The following is a 14,140-nucleotide window of genomic DNA, read 5'->3' on the forward strand; positions in this document are numbered from 1 at the left end:
TTGCAAAAACCAAAACGAGCTGTTTGAAGGTGATGGAATTCGATACATTCTCTTTTTTTCTCTCAAAACATTTTTTTTTAAACACCATAAATGCAAGAACAAAAGAAAACCGTGGATGATCAAAACTATCCCGTTTGCTTCCATTCTGTTCTCTGGCGCCTTCTTGGAGCTACTCGCTTCTAGGTTTGATTAATGTCTTCATCCCAACGTCAGTCTGTCTCTGCAGCATTTTTCCTTCTAAGCCTGGACACCCCGTCCTCTGAGTTCTCAAAGTTCCCCGGGCCACTCAGCCTCTCACCCTAGCTCGCTGACGGTTTCTACTACGTTTCCTTCCCCTTCTCCTTGGGAAAGTTCACAGCGCGGAGACAGGGAACGCAACACGGGACGAGGAAGGATGTCTCGACAGTGTTTACTAGGCCTCCACCACGCTCCCTGAGCCCTGCCCCCAGCTTCGAAAGCTTCCTGGAAATGTCCTCCTTATCACTTCCCCTCTCGGGCTGGGGGCTGGGAGCGGGCGGTCCCCCCCGCCCCCGGCTCCCGCTGTTCCGCGGGAGCGCTCGCTCGCAGGCGCCGCTGCGCCGCAGTCCTCGGTGAGCGGCGCCCGGGTTCGCAGGTCCCCGCCGCGCCGCAGTCCTCGGTGAGCGGCGCCCGGGTTCGCAGGTCCCCGCCGCGACGCGCCACCGTCCTGGTCCCCGCCCGCGCCTCCGCCCGCTTCGCAATGAGGGTCCTGGGTGGGCGCTGTGGGGCGCTGCTGGCGTGCCTCGTCCTAGTGCTCCCCGTCTCCGAGGCAAACTGTGAGTAATCAATAGCGTGCTATCTTCTTTCCCCAGCAGCTCTGACTAAACTGGGAGCCCTCTCGGTAGGATTTTCTTTGCTGGGGCTGCAGCCTGCTAGAAAGTTTCCAGTAAGTGCCAGCCGTCTCCGGGCTGACGGAAGCAGCCAGAGGATCTAGCGGGCAGTGTAACGGTGGGGCAGGGGCAATATTTGCCCTGCCCTAGGAGTCAACTGTTGGCTAGGGGACAGATTCAGGAACCTGGGCGACACTAAATACCAATGAAGAAATTACAGCACGTACCTATTTGCCCTCAGCAGCTGAAGTTCCCAGTCAGAGGACAAGGATGAGCACTTTCGAGTATAACAATAGGGAGAAAAAGGCAGCCTACTATGTTTTCTCTTGGTACAAGTGGCTGTCCCCAGCCAGCACCCCTTGCTGAAATTTTCCTCCCTTTTGCAATTTCTGGACTTTGAGCTTCGTTTGCTTATCTCAACATTGACAAACCAATTGTTTTAGGATCACTGCCGGTTTGCATAGCAGAAGGTAGATGTTATTTTCTAACCTTGAAATCAAAAGGTTTCTAACCTTGAAATCAAAAAGGACTGCTAAATGTTGTTTCTCAGATCATTTTGTACTAAGTATTTTTGACACTGTCACTGATCTGAGGTCATGGAATGAATTCTCTGTACTTTATCTTTGTATTTCCAGTTCTTTATGTTCCCATGGGTGGATTCAAGGCAGGATATTGAGTTTTGTCTGAAAGTATATAAGGAAGATCAAGGCATTTAGTACATTTTGGGTTTTTAAAAAAGATTTTATTTATTTATTTATTAGAGGGAGAGAAAGAGAGAGAATGCGTGCAAAAGCGGGGGGGGGGAGGGGCAGACGGAGAGGGAGAAGCGACACCTCACTGAGCAGGGAGCCCTATGTGGGGCTCCATCCCAGGACCCTGGGATCCTGACCTGAGCTGAAGGCAGCAACTTAACCCTTAACCGACTGAGCTACCCAGGCGCCCCTTGGCATTTAGTACATTTTGATTGCCAGTTAATTTGTTTGTTTGTTTTCAAAGTTTAAGCATGATCATTGATTAAAAATGCTTACTTGTGCTACGTTTTAGTCTCAGGAAATGGCATGGGAGAGATAAACTCTGAATTGCAAAAACTTTTAGGCTGCCTAAAGCTCCTGTGGAAACTTTTCAAAGATGGTAATTTTAGGAGAATTAAGTAGGAATTTATTAACATTCCACTAGTTTGTATTAGTTACTGATCAGGATGAATGAGGTATTTTAAAATTCTAATTTAAAGATTAAACATGATTTGTTGATCTTAAAGAGCTGCAGTATCTGCATTGCTGTTCAAACCACTATCATTAAGCCTGTATGTGGACCATATGCGCAAATTCATTACTTATGTAGTTCATTACAACAATCGGATATTTGCCTGGTAACCAAAGAGGCAAAAGTAGCTTTCCAGATTCACTGCTTGTCATCACAGAAACGTGCTAAACCTTTCTTTTTGTAGAGATTGTTACATTTTCACTGAATCTAGACAGAGTTAAAAATGATGTATATGTCGGTGCGTATTACATGCAAGTAATCAATCCATACATATGGTAAAATACACCTGTTATGATAACATGGAGAAATTAATAGTACAAATATATGACATAAAGAATAGTTGGCCCTAATTGACTTTATTTTAAAAAGTATGAATAGTTTAATTGGATTAAAAATCATCTCTGGTTAACTGATGGGGAAACTGAGGTACAGATGGAATGTTTTTACTCCCTAAGATTTTACATTTGAGAGAGAATTAGAACTCTAAATATTTGATTTATAATTCATTGATTAGTCCATGCAAATATAGTTGCTATTTTAAAGAAAAAGGTTTACAAATCACAGTTTTAGTTTTGAGAGTTGTTAGAAACTATCCAGTTCAATTTCTTCACTTTAGCAATAAAGAATTGGTCAGAGATGTTAACTGACTTTGCAGACATATATATGAAAGATACTTTTACTATCTCATATTTTTAATAAATAGAAAGGGGAAGAGAGAGAGATTTAAAATATATACTGTCTACATATTCCATCATTTGCCACTAAGGCAAATGTTCTCTGGCTGTGCTAGTTTGGTCCTATCCAGACTTCCACTGCTAGGTGGGTGCAGTCTACCCTTGACATTACTGACTTCTATTTACTTTCTCTGTTTTACTCTCCTCTTTCCTTCTCTAATTAGTCCTTTCATTGTTTACCTTTTTTTTTTATTCCCTTTATTTCAGAGTACAAAATGTTGCACTGATGGAGAGATTTTATTAAGTTTAGGAAGAGTTAGAGGCAGTTTCTGGTACAACGATACCCTGTGCCATATTCTCTTACCATCAGTTCTACTCCAGGATACACAGTAATACTTCATAATAGACCTTTTCTGTCCACCAAGTTCAACATCCTTTTTACAGCTAAATGATCTATATTTATTTTATTTTTTTAAAGATTTTATTTATTTATTTATTTGAGAGAGAGAGAGAATGTACAAGCAAGGCAGGGGGAGGTGCAGAGGGAGAGGGAGAAGCTGAGCCCCCGCTGAGCAGGGAGCCTGACATAGGGCTCGATGCCAGGACCCTGAAATGATGACCTGAGCCAAAGACAGGCAATTAACCAACTGAGCCATCCAGGTGCCCCAAAATTATCTACATTTAAACTTTCAACATATTATGAGAAAAAAATAAGAAGCCTGATAGTACATATATCAATATTCCTTAGCTACAAGCAACAATAATGAGCTTTGCTAACTAAGAAAGGCAGGAAGGAAGAAGGGAGAGGGAGAAGGAAGGAAAGAAGGACGCTGAGGGGATTTATTGGAAGACTACTGAATGGCATGCTGAATAAGTAGGGCAACAGAAGCCAGGGATTTAGGCATTTCAGTGATCTGTATAATGGGAACTCATGTGCTCACTGTGTTAGGAGCTGCTGTCAAAGGACTGGGTTCTAACTGTCTTCTAGCCTTGGGTGTCTCTGCCCATGATTGAAATTCCCAGGAGAGAGAACTCTCCCAGGAGAGAGATCATTTTGGTTGAACATGTCTCTGGAGTCCTGTGACTGACAGTTCTCTAGAATCAGAGAAGTGTCCACACAGCTCCCACAAAGGAAGGGAAGCTGCAAAGGACGCAGAAACAAAGAAGTCTACACATGCTAATTATTGGCTGCACAACGTACACACATGCCTTTCTTTCCATATACGCCATTGGGCACTTCAAGTATAATGCACATATTTTAATATAATGCAAATAACTAAGAACTCAGGTACAGCAGAAAGGACTTCTCCTTCATAGATTCCAGTCATCATACCCAAAGAGGAAGGCTCAAGGCTACCATTTCTCAGTTTACTGTCATCGAGTGATGTCTGCCTCCTCTCGTTCTGTCACAGACCCATGTCACTGTTCTATGCATTATGGATGAAACAGTACATTGTAGTGTACCAATCCATCTCATATGCCAAAGAATAATCATGCTTAAAAGACAAGCAAAAGAATACAAGTACTTTAGGGTGGTCTGTCTTCCTTTTGAGCGGGAGCTGGTATTTATGACCTCCTCCTACACTCCCCAGTTCACATGTCTCTTGCTTTCACACAGTTCCTTTAATGTTTGATTTTTTTGTCTTCTCTCTGAGATGAACCACACTTTTATTCATGAAGAGTCTGAGCCTTGTTGTTCCTACCTGTGGGTGGTTGTATCCGTCTCTTCTTTTACAATTTCTGTTGTGTATAATAGTCATCTTGAAGGAGCAGCACTCCTACACTTGAATTAGACGTGGCAACAACACTATTTTGCCTTGATTATTGTCATACCAGTATAATATTCTTCTTAATTTTTTTCAACAGGAATAAAGAACTTAAGATGGCTTCATAGCCATCTCAGACTCTAATTCAGTGGAAAATATATTAGATCTCATTGTGAATGTATTTCTTCTTGGTTTACCAATTCCTAGATGAGCAAAAGACAGTTGCAAAGAAAAAAAAGGCAAAAAAATTGAGAATGGGTCATTGAATTAGTTTCTTACGCTGCTGTAATAAAGCACCACATACTGGGTAGCTTAAACAACAGAATTTATTGTCTCTCAGTTCTGGGAGCTAGAAGTCTAAGATTAAGGTGTCAGCAGGATTGATTTCTTCTGGGAGCTGTGAAGGAGAATGTTCACGCCTCTCTCCTCACTTCTGGGAGCCTCAGACATTTCTTGGCTTGTAGATGGCGTTTTCCCTATCTTCACATCATCTTCCCTCTGTACATGAGTGTCTCTATTCCAAATTTCCTCTTTTGATAAAAAACATCAGCCATATTGGATTAGAGCGCACCCTTATGGACGTTGTCTTAACTTGATCATCTGCAAAGCTCCTTTTTCCAAATAAGATCATATTTGCAAGTACTGGGGTATTAAAGGACACCATTCAATCCATAACAGTCACTATGCATCATATCATGACAAGGACTTCTTCCCTTTCTATCTTTATTTCTGACTTGTGTATTTTAGCTTTAGGGAAATAAAGCACTATATATTAATGATGTCTGGTACAAAATACCCCCTTTTTTTAAAGTAAGCTCTACGCCCAATGTGGGCCTCAAACTCATGGCCCTGAGATCAAGAGTTGCAGCTCTACTGACTGAGCCACTGAGGGGCCTCCAAAAACATACCACAATTTATAAACCACATTTTGGAAGATAGTGTTGTGTCTGAAAAGGCAGTAACAGAGCCTTCAATAATTAGTCAGTCTATCGTCCTACAAGGCTAGCTCCTTTTAGGTATTAGACTACACAGTAAGACCCATGAAAACCGTAACAATCATCCCATTGACTTACTTCCTTAACTGTGGAGTTAATTCCTTAGTTAGAGATAAAGTTGTGTGGCTTAGCATAAAGCATTAAATGAGTCTACCAGTAGTGGTACCAATAGAAAAACTAAATCCAAATACAGAATGAATATCTCTAGTACAATGTGGTGCTCCTGCATGGTAAAAGAGCCCTAACTAATCAACCATCCACTAGGATCTGATGGATTTTACAATATGTCTAACGTCTAACAGCAAAAGGAATGGCAGTTCTGCTGGTAAATGTGTTTTTTTAGTAGTGAGAGCCCAGTGGATCTTAGTGAGGAAGAGTCTATATAGTTGAGTCAATATGTCATCTCCATCCTTGCCACTCTGACTAGGTTTGTTTTTTTTTTAAAGTATCAAGCAACAGTAGCCCAAATGACATAGAAAGTGACAGCCTTAGCATCAAATGTGCCTACAGACTTGTGTGTTTGGCCCTCATGGCATTTAAAAATCAGGAAATTTCATCTAAAAAGTTTGTTTTATGACCTCTCTTGAAAAACAAATGAAGGAAGATCTGGCAACACTGCTTGCACCCTCCAACACGGTAAGATTCAAAGCTGCGTTCTTGAGGTGAATATACTCTCTCTAGTTTGCCACAATTCCAAGCATCCTTTGTTGTCCTTCACCAAATTCTCTTCCCTTATTTATGGAACCTATCTGACACTTGTAGATTTTGGAGTTTGTGACCTTTGCACTAGATTGCCTTGAAAAGAAACACAATGGACAATCCTTCAGTGGACCATTGTGTCCCCTCTTGCTATTAAGAACTTCTCTGGTGTGGGGCTATTTTGGGAGTATTTACCTGGAACACAAATAGGCTCAGCTCTGGGCAATTCTTGCCAAACATCCCCGTCTCTAGACTTGATATCTAGCTCTTTATGGGTCTCTGAACTAGACAGACCATTTATAGCCATTCAGAAAGGAGACTAGATCCTGATCTCATTCCAAGGAAAGTGAACAATGAGAAATACTGCTTATATGTCTGCCCATTGTGAGGTTTTCATTTCTCCAAACATTCTGTTTCTTCTCAGGATCACCCCTGAGAGAGGCTATCGTTTGTTTGTTTGTTTATTGCAGGCTGTGGCTTCATAGCAGATCTCCCTCTGGCTCGCGTTGGTCCGTCACAAAGAAGTACCTGTCAATTAGAGATTTGGTCTTCAGTAGGTTGATTTTCATCCTCAGTAGGTTGGTCATAGGCTTTTCCTCATGAGACTGTAAGGGGGGGGTTGAGGGAGAACTTCTTCACGTCAGGAGAGTGAGCAACCCGCATAGGCCACTCAGTTGTGCCTGTAGTCCCAGCCCAGTCACCAGGTGTCCTGTGGTCAGATTGCAGACTTCACTAAAGTCCCAAAGGATGCCAAGAGCAGTTTCTCAAAGGTAGACTAATTACTGGCAGAAGGAAATGTGACTTGCTCTCATATTGTAAGGACCTTTACTGAAATTCTTCTTTGGGGGCTTGCTGTGGTATCCTGGATAGTACCAAAGTACCCTGCCATCCTAGGGACAGTTTGACACAACTGAATCTGATGGGGCACTGGCTGTTCTGACTGACAGACTGCTTGAATTGAACTTTGAACTAGCTAGAGAGCATTTTCTTATTCTGGTTTCCATCTACATCTGGCAGGTTTTGGACTCATACGATAAGAAGACCAGAGTAGAATACCCAAAAATGGAATATGCCTCAACAATAAAGTGTCTGACAATATGTATCCTTCCATTTCAGTGTTGAACGCCCAGGTATAGAAAAACTTGTCTCTCACTTGGGCAGGAATATTCCAGCATGACCAAATTGGTGCTGAAAATAGTTCATGCCTGTGGAAGGAATCACAGCTTGGAGTCCGAGTTTTATTGGACCTATAGTTAGTACTTTACAGACACAATCCCCTTAATCAGCTGACCCCCATAGGCCTCAGTTCTAAGCAGCAAACCTTAGATTTTAGATGTTTTGCTTCTCTGGAGGCCAATATCTAATAATCACTAAAGGTTTTTGGAATCTCTTCCTTTAGTGCAATTACCCAGTGCAGTTAATTTGTGTGGGAGAAAACAAGAAGAAAAGTTCTCTGTGTACAGGATGCTTCCTCAAGGGCATCTCTCCTCTCCTTCATTCAAGAAGTTCTGGATCCATCAACTGATTCAAGATTGGTAATTAAGGAGAGGTGGTGATTTCTTTGTATTGTACAACCTCTATTTACTAACCTAGGGAGTTTTGGGAGAAAAAACTCAAGAATTTTATGGGTTGTCTTCCCATCTCATTCTAGGGAGATCTTCACCTGTTAATTCTTTCTCCAAGATTTGATCACTACACTCGTCTTGACTTTGATTCATGTGAATATGAGCTCCCACCTAAGCTCAGCCACCCCAGGTTCCTCTCATTCCACCTGAGATCTGGGAGCCCGGCTTCACTGCAGCCCCTACCATTAGCGTTTCCAATCTAGGGAGAACAGCCAGTAAAATGCTTTTTAGAAAGCCCAGTGATTTCCTTATTAATTGATTTCTAGGATAATCATGAACATATATTATTTCATTTCATACTGGGGAGTGGGATGGATAAATGAGAAAGTGAATAGGTAGGAACCATGTGAAAGATTCAAGCCAGAATCTGTCTCCTAGTCCTTGTGAATTCTTTCTTTAATATTATGCCAAGGAATGTCTGGCTTTTCAGAGTTATTTAGCATGTGCCAAAGTTTTGTCTAGGATGGCATTAGCCAACCAAGCCAACTGTTTGAACTGTAACTGGTGACCCTAGCTAGCACATGGAATGAAATCAGCAATATTAATACATTTAGCCTGATTCAAAATTGTATATGCCTTTTTGTATTGGTTTTCTATTGTTGTGTAACCAGGTTTCACAAACTCAGCATCTTAAAACTCATAGTCCAGGTACAAGTCCAGGGACCTGTTCAGGGTCTCACAAAGCTAAGCTCAAGGGATTCACCAGAGCCGAGGTCTCATCTGCGGTGTCCTCTCCCAAGTGCATTGATCTCTCCAGTGAGAGGAAGGAGAGAGGAGATCAATGGAGGTGGTGTGCTTGTGCATGAAAGTGACAGAACTCACTTCTTATAATTCTAATAGTCCCAACCCAAGAAATCACATGGAATATTTGGTCAGCATTGTCTCTGTTATAAATATTATTCCTTTAAGGTTAAGATTACTGTTTCTTCCTCTAAGAGAAGCAAAACACATATTTTTCATTTAACTTTTAGTAATATATATTACAAACTGTGAAGTTGAATTAACTATCTTAAATAGAGAGGGCATAATTAACTATGCCCAACAAACCAAAGCTGGGGACATAGTGTAATGATATTGAATTGGCTGTTAATGTAGCAGGGTGAAAAATATATGGTAACAGTTAGTACTGAAATTATTCCTTTTGTGAGAATTGTTATTATTTTACCTTGAAAAAATGGCTTTAGGTTTAGAAACTGAAGTCCTGGAAACATGGCCTATAACTTTGCTATTCAAGAATAATTCATGAACCAGTAGTTGATGAACCAGTAACAGCAGCATCACCTGGGAGTTTATTAGAAATGAAGCATCTCTGGCCCCATGCCAGACCTACTGATTCAGAATATTCATTTTAAGAAGACTCCAGGTAATTCCTATGCACACTTAAAATTTGAATCATGCTGGTGTCTAAAGAAATAGGAGAAAAGGTTGCTAAATTGTCTGTATTAGAAGTGAATAGAAATTGCAGGGGTGGAAGTAGGAGGCAACCAGGGAGAGAGAAGGAGAGAAGGTGTCAGAGAAGGGAGGAAAGAAGCTGAGCCATATGGCAAGACAGTACATCTTTTACGAATGTCTCCTTTATTTATTTTTTTTTAGAGAGAGAAGAGAGCATGAGCAGGGGGAGGGCAGAGGGAGAGGGGCAAAGGGAGAGGGAGAGAGAATCTTAAGCAGGCTCTACACCCAGCATGGAGCCCGACGAGGAGCTCCCATCTCCCAATCCTGAGATCATGTCCTGAGCCGAAATGAAGAGTTGGATGCTTAACTGACTGAGTCACCCAGGCGCCCCATCCAGTAAGAAATTATTGTATGTGAGGGGGACAGAGGACCTTTAGGAACTGGCTTTTCTTAAGACTCTACTTTAAATTGCAAAAGTTGCTTTAATGTAAACTATAGCCCTTTGCACCTCTCCGTTGCCACCGACCTCCAGGGCTTCTTCAGAAGAGGTTGATTTCCGAATCTAACTGGATCAAAAATGAAGAGAAGAGAATAGTTCCATAAGATACAACCAAGGTGAAGAGTTTAGTGAACGCAAACACACAAAGCCAATAGTGACTCTAAGAACCTCGGCTCCAAAAGGAGGCAGAAGTCTTAAGAGACATTGGAATTTTTATCAGGTGTAGGATTGGGGTTTTTGGACCCAGTCTGTTAATCAAAAAGGGCAAGATGATATGTGACATTATCAAAACTCAAATTATCATTAAATTGTTAAGCTTTGATTGAGGGTAATGTTGTGTTAATGCTAGAAGAAAAAAAACTCACCTTGATGATGCAAAAACAAATAATAATAGGTCTTGACTCTTTTTCTATTGGGTGATGCAAATCCTTTTTACCTAAATATTCCTACTTTATTTTACATGTATCTGGGAAATACATGTAAGTAAACAATTGTAATAATTTGGGGGGATGGGCAAGAATTCAGTAATTTTAGACAAGAAAATACTGCACACAAAAGATTGGAAGAAAATGGATAGCATTTTAATAGTGTCTTTAGAAAGTAGAGTTATGATGCTTTTTATTCCTTGCTTACCTTTTTGCTTTTAATAGATATGATAACTTCTGTTACTTCAGTATGAGAACACCATTTCATTTATGAGTTTTATTTATATTACATTGTTCTAAATATGGAAATTGAGTCCTTCAGGCTCGAGGGGAAGTGAAATAAGGATAATTTATCTAGATTCTGAGTGTTTATACTGTGAGTAAAGTAATAGGAACTGGCTCTCACTAGTTCTAGGCCATTAGTATAATTCTTCTTAGTCCTCTTGTTCATTTTTTGGAATGGACTTTAAAAAGACGCATTCAAGAACAATGGCTTTTACATCTTCATAGAAATGGTAAAAATACAACTTCTGGCATTTGTGTGATAGTTTCCATCTTTCAAAATGGCATATTTGGCATTTTCTCATGGTATTTCACAGCTGTTCTGTGATGCACCTTCCCAACTTTAGGAAAATGTTACCTTTACTCTCCCTCTACCGAGAGTTGTTACCCCACATTCTCTTCCTGCTCTCATTTGAACTTCCTGAGGAAGTGGTTTATTCTACCAGTCTCTGTTTTCTCTCTTCCTTCTCACCCTCCCACTGGTATTGGTGATTGGAAATGTTAACAGTGATTCTGTTGTTAAATCAACTGCATTTTAGCTCTCATCCTAAATAATGGTAATTATTATTAATAAGTGTTTTTTTTTTTTTTGAGAGACAGAGACAGAGAGATCATGCACGCACATGAGCAGAAGTCAGGGTGTTAGGGCAGAGGGAGACGGAGAGAGAGAATCCAAAGCAGGCTCCCTGCTCAGTGTGGAACTCGAGGCAGGGCTCGATCTCAGGGTCTGAGATTATGACCCAAGCAGAAATTGGGAGTCAGATGCCTAACTGACTGAGCCACCCAGGGGCTCCTATTATTAATAACTTCTTCACAACATTTGATACTGTTGAAACTTATCTTTTTGAAATTGACCTCCTTTTATGTCTATAAGCATTATCTTCAAATTTTCTTTCTCTCTATGTGTATGTTACTCATTCTACTTCTGTTGTTTTGATGATCTCTGTTTTCCCTTAAACATTAAATTTTCCTTGGGTTCCATTTTGACCTTTTGACGCCATTGAACATCTTTTCCAGCTTAAACTACTAGCTGTATCCTACTGACTCCCTAACATTTTTAAACCATTCAGGTAATCCATGATTAATATAATCTAATTTGGGAATACAGATATGCACTAAAAAAAAAAATGCATTGATAGCCCCACTAGCCAAGTGATGTTTTGCTCTATATTCTTCTAAGTAACTTTGTCTGCATATATATATATATATATATATATATATATATATATGCGCTTAGGAAATTAAAATACAAACATAAGAGAATGGAATTGTGCTGTAATACTATTTTTTTCTAATACTTTTAACTTGTTTCACCTAAAAATATGATGATGGTTTTCTTATCAATAAAATCTGTCACACTTAAATAGGTTTATAATTTTCCTTCATATAAGTTCATCATAATATATTTTATCAAAAAGATATGTTTGGAAATTTAGATTATTTCCAGTGTTTTGCTTATATCAATAATACTGTGATGCACATATTCATACATATTTCTTTACATATATCCTGTTCATTTCCTCAGATTAATTTCCTAGAAATAGAATCGCTAAAGATTTTGAATACATATTGTTAGATTTCTCTCTGGAAATTTGCTTTTAAGAGTAGATTTAAGAGTGCCTACTTGCTCTCATCTTTGCCAATATTGAACATTAACTTCTTTTTAAATCTTTGTCAATGCAATAGGAAAAAAATGGGGGTGACCTTTTTGGGGTGGGAGAGAAGTAGTCCATTCTATTTTTCCGCTCATCCCTTAACTTTGAAGAACAGCTAGAAATAGTCATTAACCTCCTTGCCTTATGTATTAGTCCGCTCAGACTGCTCTGACAAAATACCACAGACGACATAGCTTAAACAAGAGAAATTTATTTTCTCACAGTTCTGGAGGCTGGAAAATCAAAGTTCTGACCAGTTTAATTTCTAGTGAGGGCTCCCTTCATGGCTTGTAGACCTTGCTTTCTTACTATGTTCTCACATGGCCTTTCTCAGGGTCTGTATGCTTGCAAGGATAGAGCTCGCTAATGTCTCATCTCTTATAAGGACACTAATTCTATAGGTTTGGGGCCCCACCCTCATGACCTTATTTAACCTTAATTATTTCCTTAGAAGGCCCTTTTCCAAATACAGCCACATTGGGGATTTCCACTTGAACATAGAAATTCGGGGAAGTGGACAGAAACATTCAGACCATAACGCCAAACATTTAGTCCATATGCCTTGTCAAGTAGGACACAAGTTGTTTGTTGGTTTGTTTGTTTGTAACTGTGTAAGGGGCGAAGTAGGTTTTTTTATTTTGTGGTCATTTTTTTTTAAGTGGGTTTCTGTATATTAAATGTGCCTTTCCTTATTTCTTGTTCTTCCCCAAGTCCTTATCCCAATCATTTTCTCCCTTCTCCTTAATAAATTATTTTATTCCATTGTTATTTAGACTGTGTCTTATAGCCTTTTAGAAAGTCAACAAGTAATTCTGACGTTCTGGTGGAAATTTAGAAATTGAATTATAAACATCTACTCAGTACTATACCAGTATTCCAAAAAATCTCATTTCCACATCAGCACTTAAAAAAAAATGTACCTTTAGCGTCAAAGGGGATGCATATTGAGTCTTTCTAAGCCTTGCTTCATATCTGGGAGATACTGACGGAAGTAGGATAGTGCAGAATTAGGCCAACTCTTTCACTGTTGCCTTTAAAAATGTCCAGGAACAGTTTGCCTGTTGCTTTTCCAAACATAAACACAGGCACAGGCCAGTGAACTAATAGTATTAATTGATGCTATCCTAACAAATGGGTCAAATAGAACAAAAACACAACTTTTCCTGCGCTGTAACCTCTTGGTACATGACGTCAAGAGCAGATGCTGTTCTGGTGTCCGAGTGTGTCGGAGATGAAAAAGACAGGGAAAGCTGACTGCGTGGAAGATCTTCTGCACGTCCCAAAGCAGGCCTCTTGCTGGAGCCTCAGGAAGGACGGCCAGTTTGCAGTGTAGTTACCTTGAGGAGACAGGGCCATGAAATCCCTCTCCATACCTTGCCCAAATCTGAACTCTGAGTCCCTTCAAAGCAAGTACTGTAATTTATCCCTCACCAAGAGCAGACAAATCAAGTGAAATAAATGATTAATGTTGTGTTTTGGGGTTTGTTTGGTGTTTTTGGGGGGGGGGCGGTAATAATAAGCTGCCTGTTCTGTCTTTTGGGTAGAAGTATTTGTTGTTTTGGGAGGAATAACGGATATGTACCACTTTCTCTGTCTCTGGCTACAATCAAAGGTTTTAACCTTGAGGAAACAATGGCAGAGTGTTTGATTTATTCTTTTCTTTCTAGACCAGGCGCTGTAAATTAAAGTTATAATTAAACCTCCGAGTAAGGAGAGGTCCCTGTCGCTCCTGTTGTGGCTAAACAGTTCGGGCATTGTTTGCCTACTCAGACAGAATGGGTCTTGAGAGTCACTTTTTTTTTTTTTTAATGGCACCAATGGCAGTTTCTCCTTCTAAATAAATGCCAACCTTCATCTCTTTTAATCCAGATGTTTTAGGACTCACCTTTATAGATACAACATATAACTCAGATTATTTCCTCTTTTTCTTCCCCAGATTTAAATTCTTATCCAGATCTATTCCTTATGATTTTTTATTCTTTTAAAGTATTGCTTAGTCCTCTTGAAGAATGGTTGC

General features: G+C 40.1%; 1 protein-coding gene across 1 annotated transcript in view; it reads left to right on the forward strand.

Moving 5' to 3' along the window:
- The first annotated feature begins 539 nt into the window (after positions 1–539).
- PROS1 (protein S) overlaps positions 540–14,140 on the forward strand; it is a 66,425-nt gene continuing 52,824 nt past the window's right edge. The window contains exon 1 of the mRNA XM_045785403.2: positions 540–794. Within this exon, the coding sequence (XP_045641359.1) occupies positions 719–794 (76 nt within the window). The 5' untranslated portion in view covers positions 540–718. The remainder of the gene's footprint in view (positions 795–14,140) is intronic.

The sequence above is a fragment of the Ursus americanus genome, chromosome 4 (assembly GCF_024610735.1).
Source record: "Ursus americanus isolate L20-20 chromosome 4, mUrsAme1.1.p, whole genome shotgun sequence".
In the NCBI taxonomy this organism is placed as follows: domain Eukaryota; kingdom Metazoa; phylum Chordata; class Mammalia; order Carnivora; family Ursidae; genus Ursus; species Ursus americanus.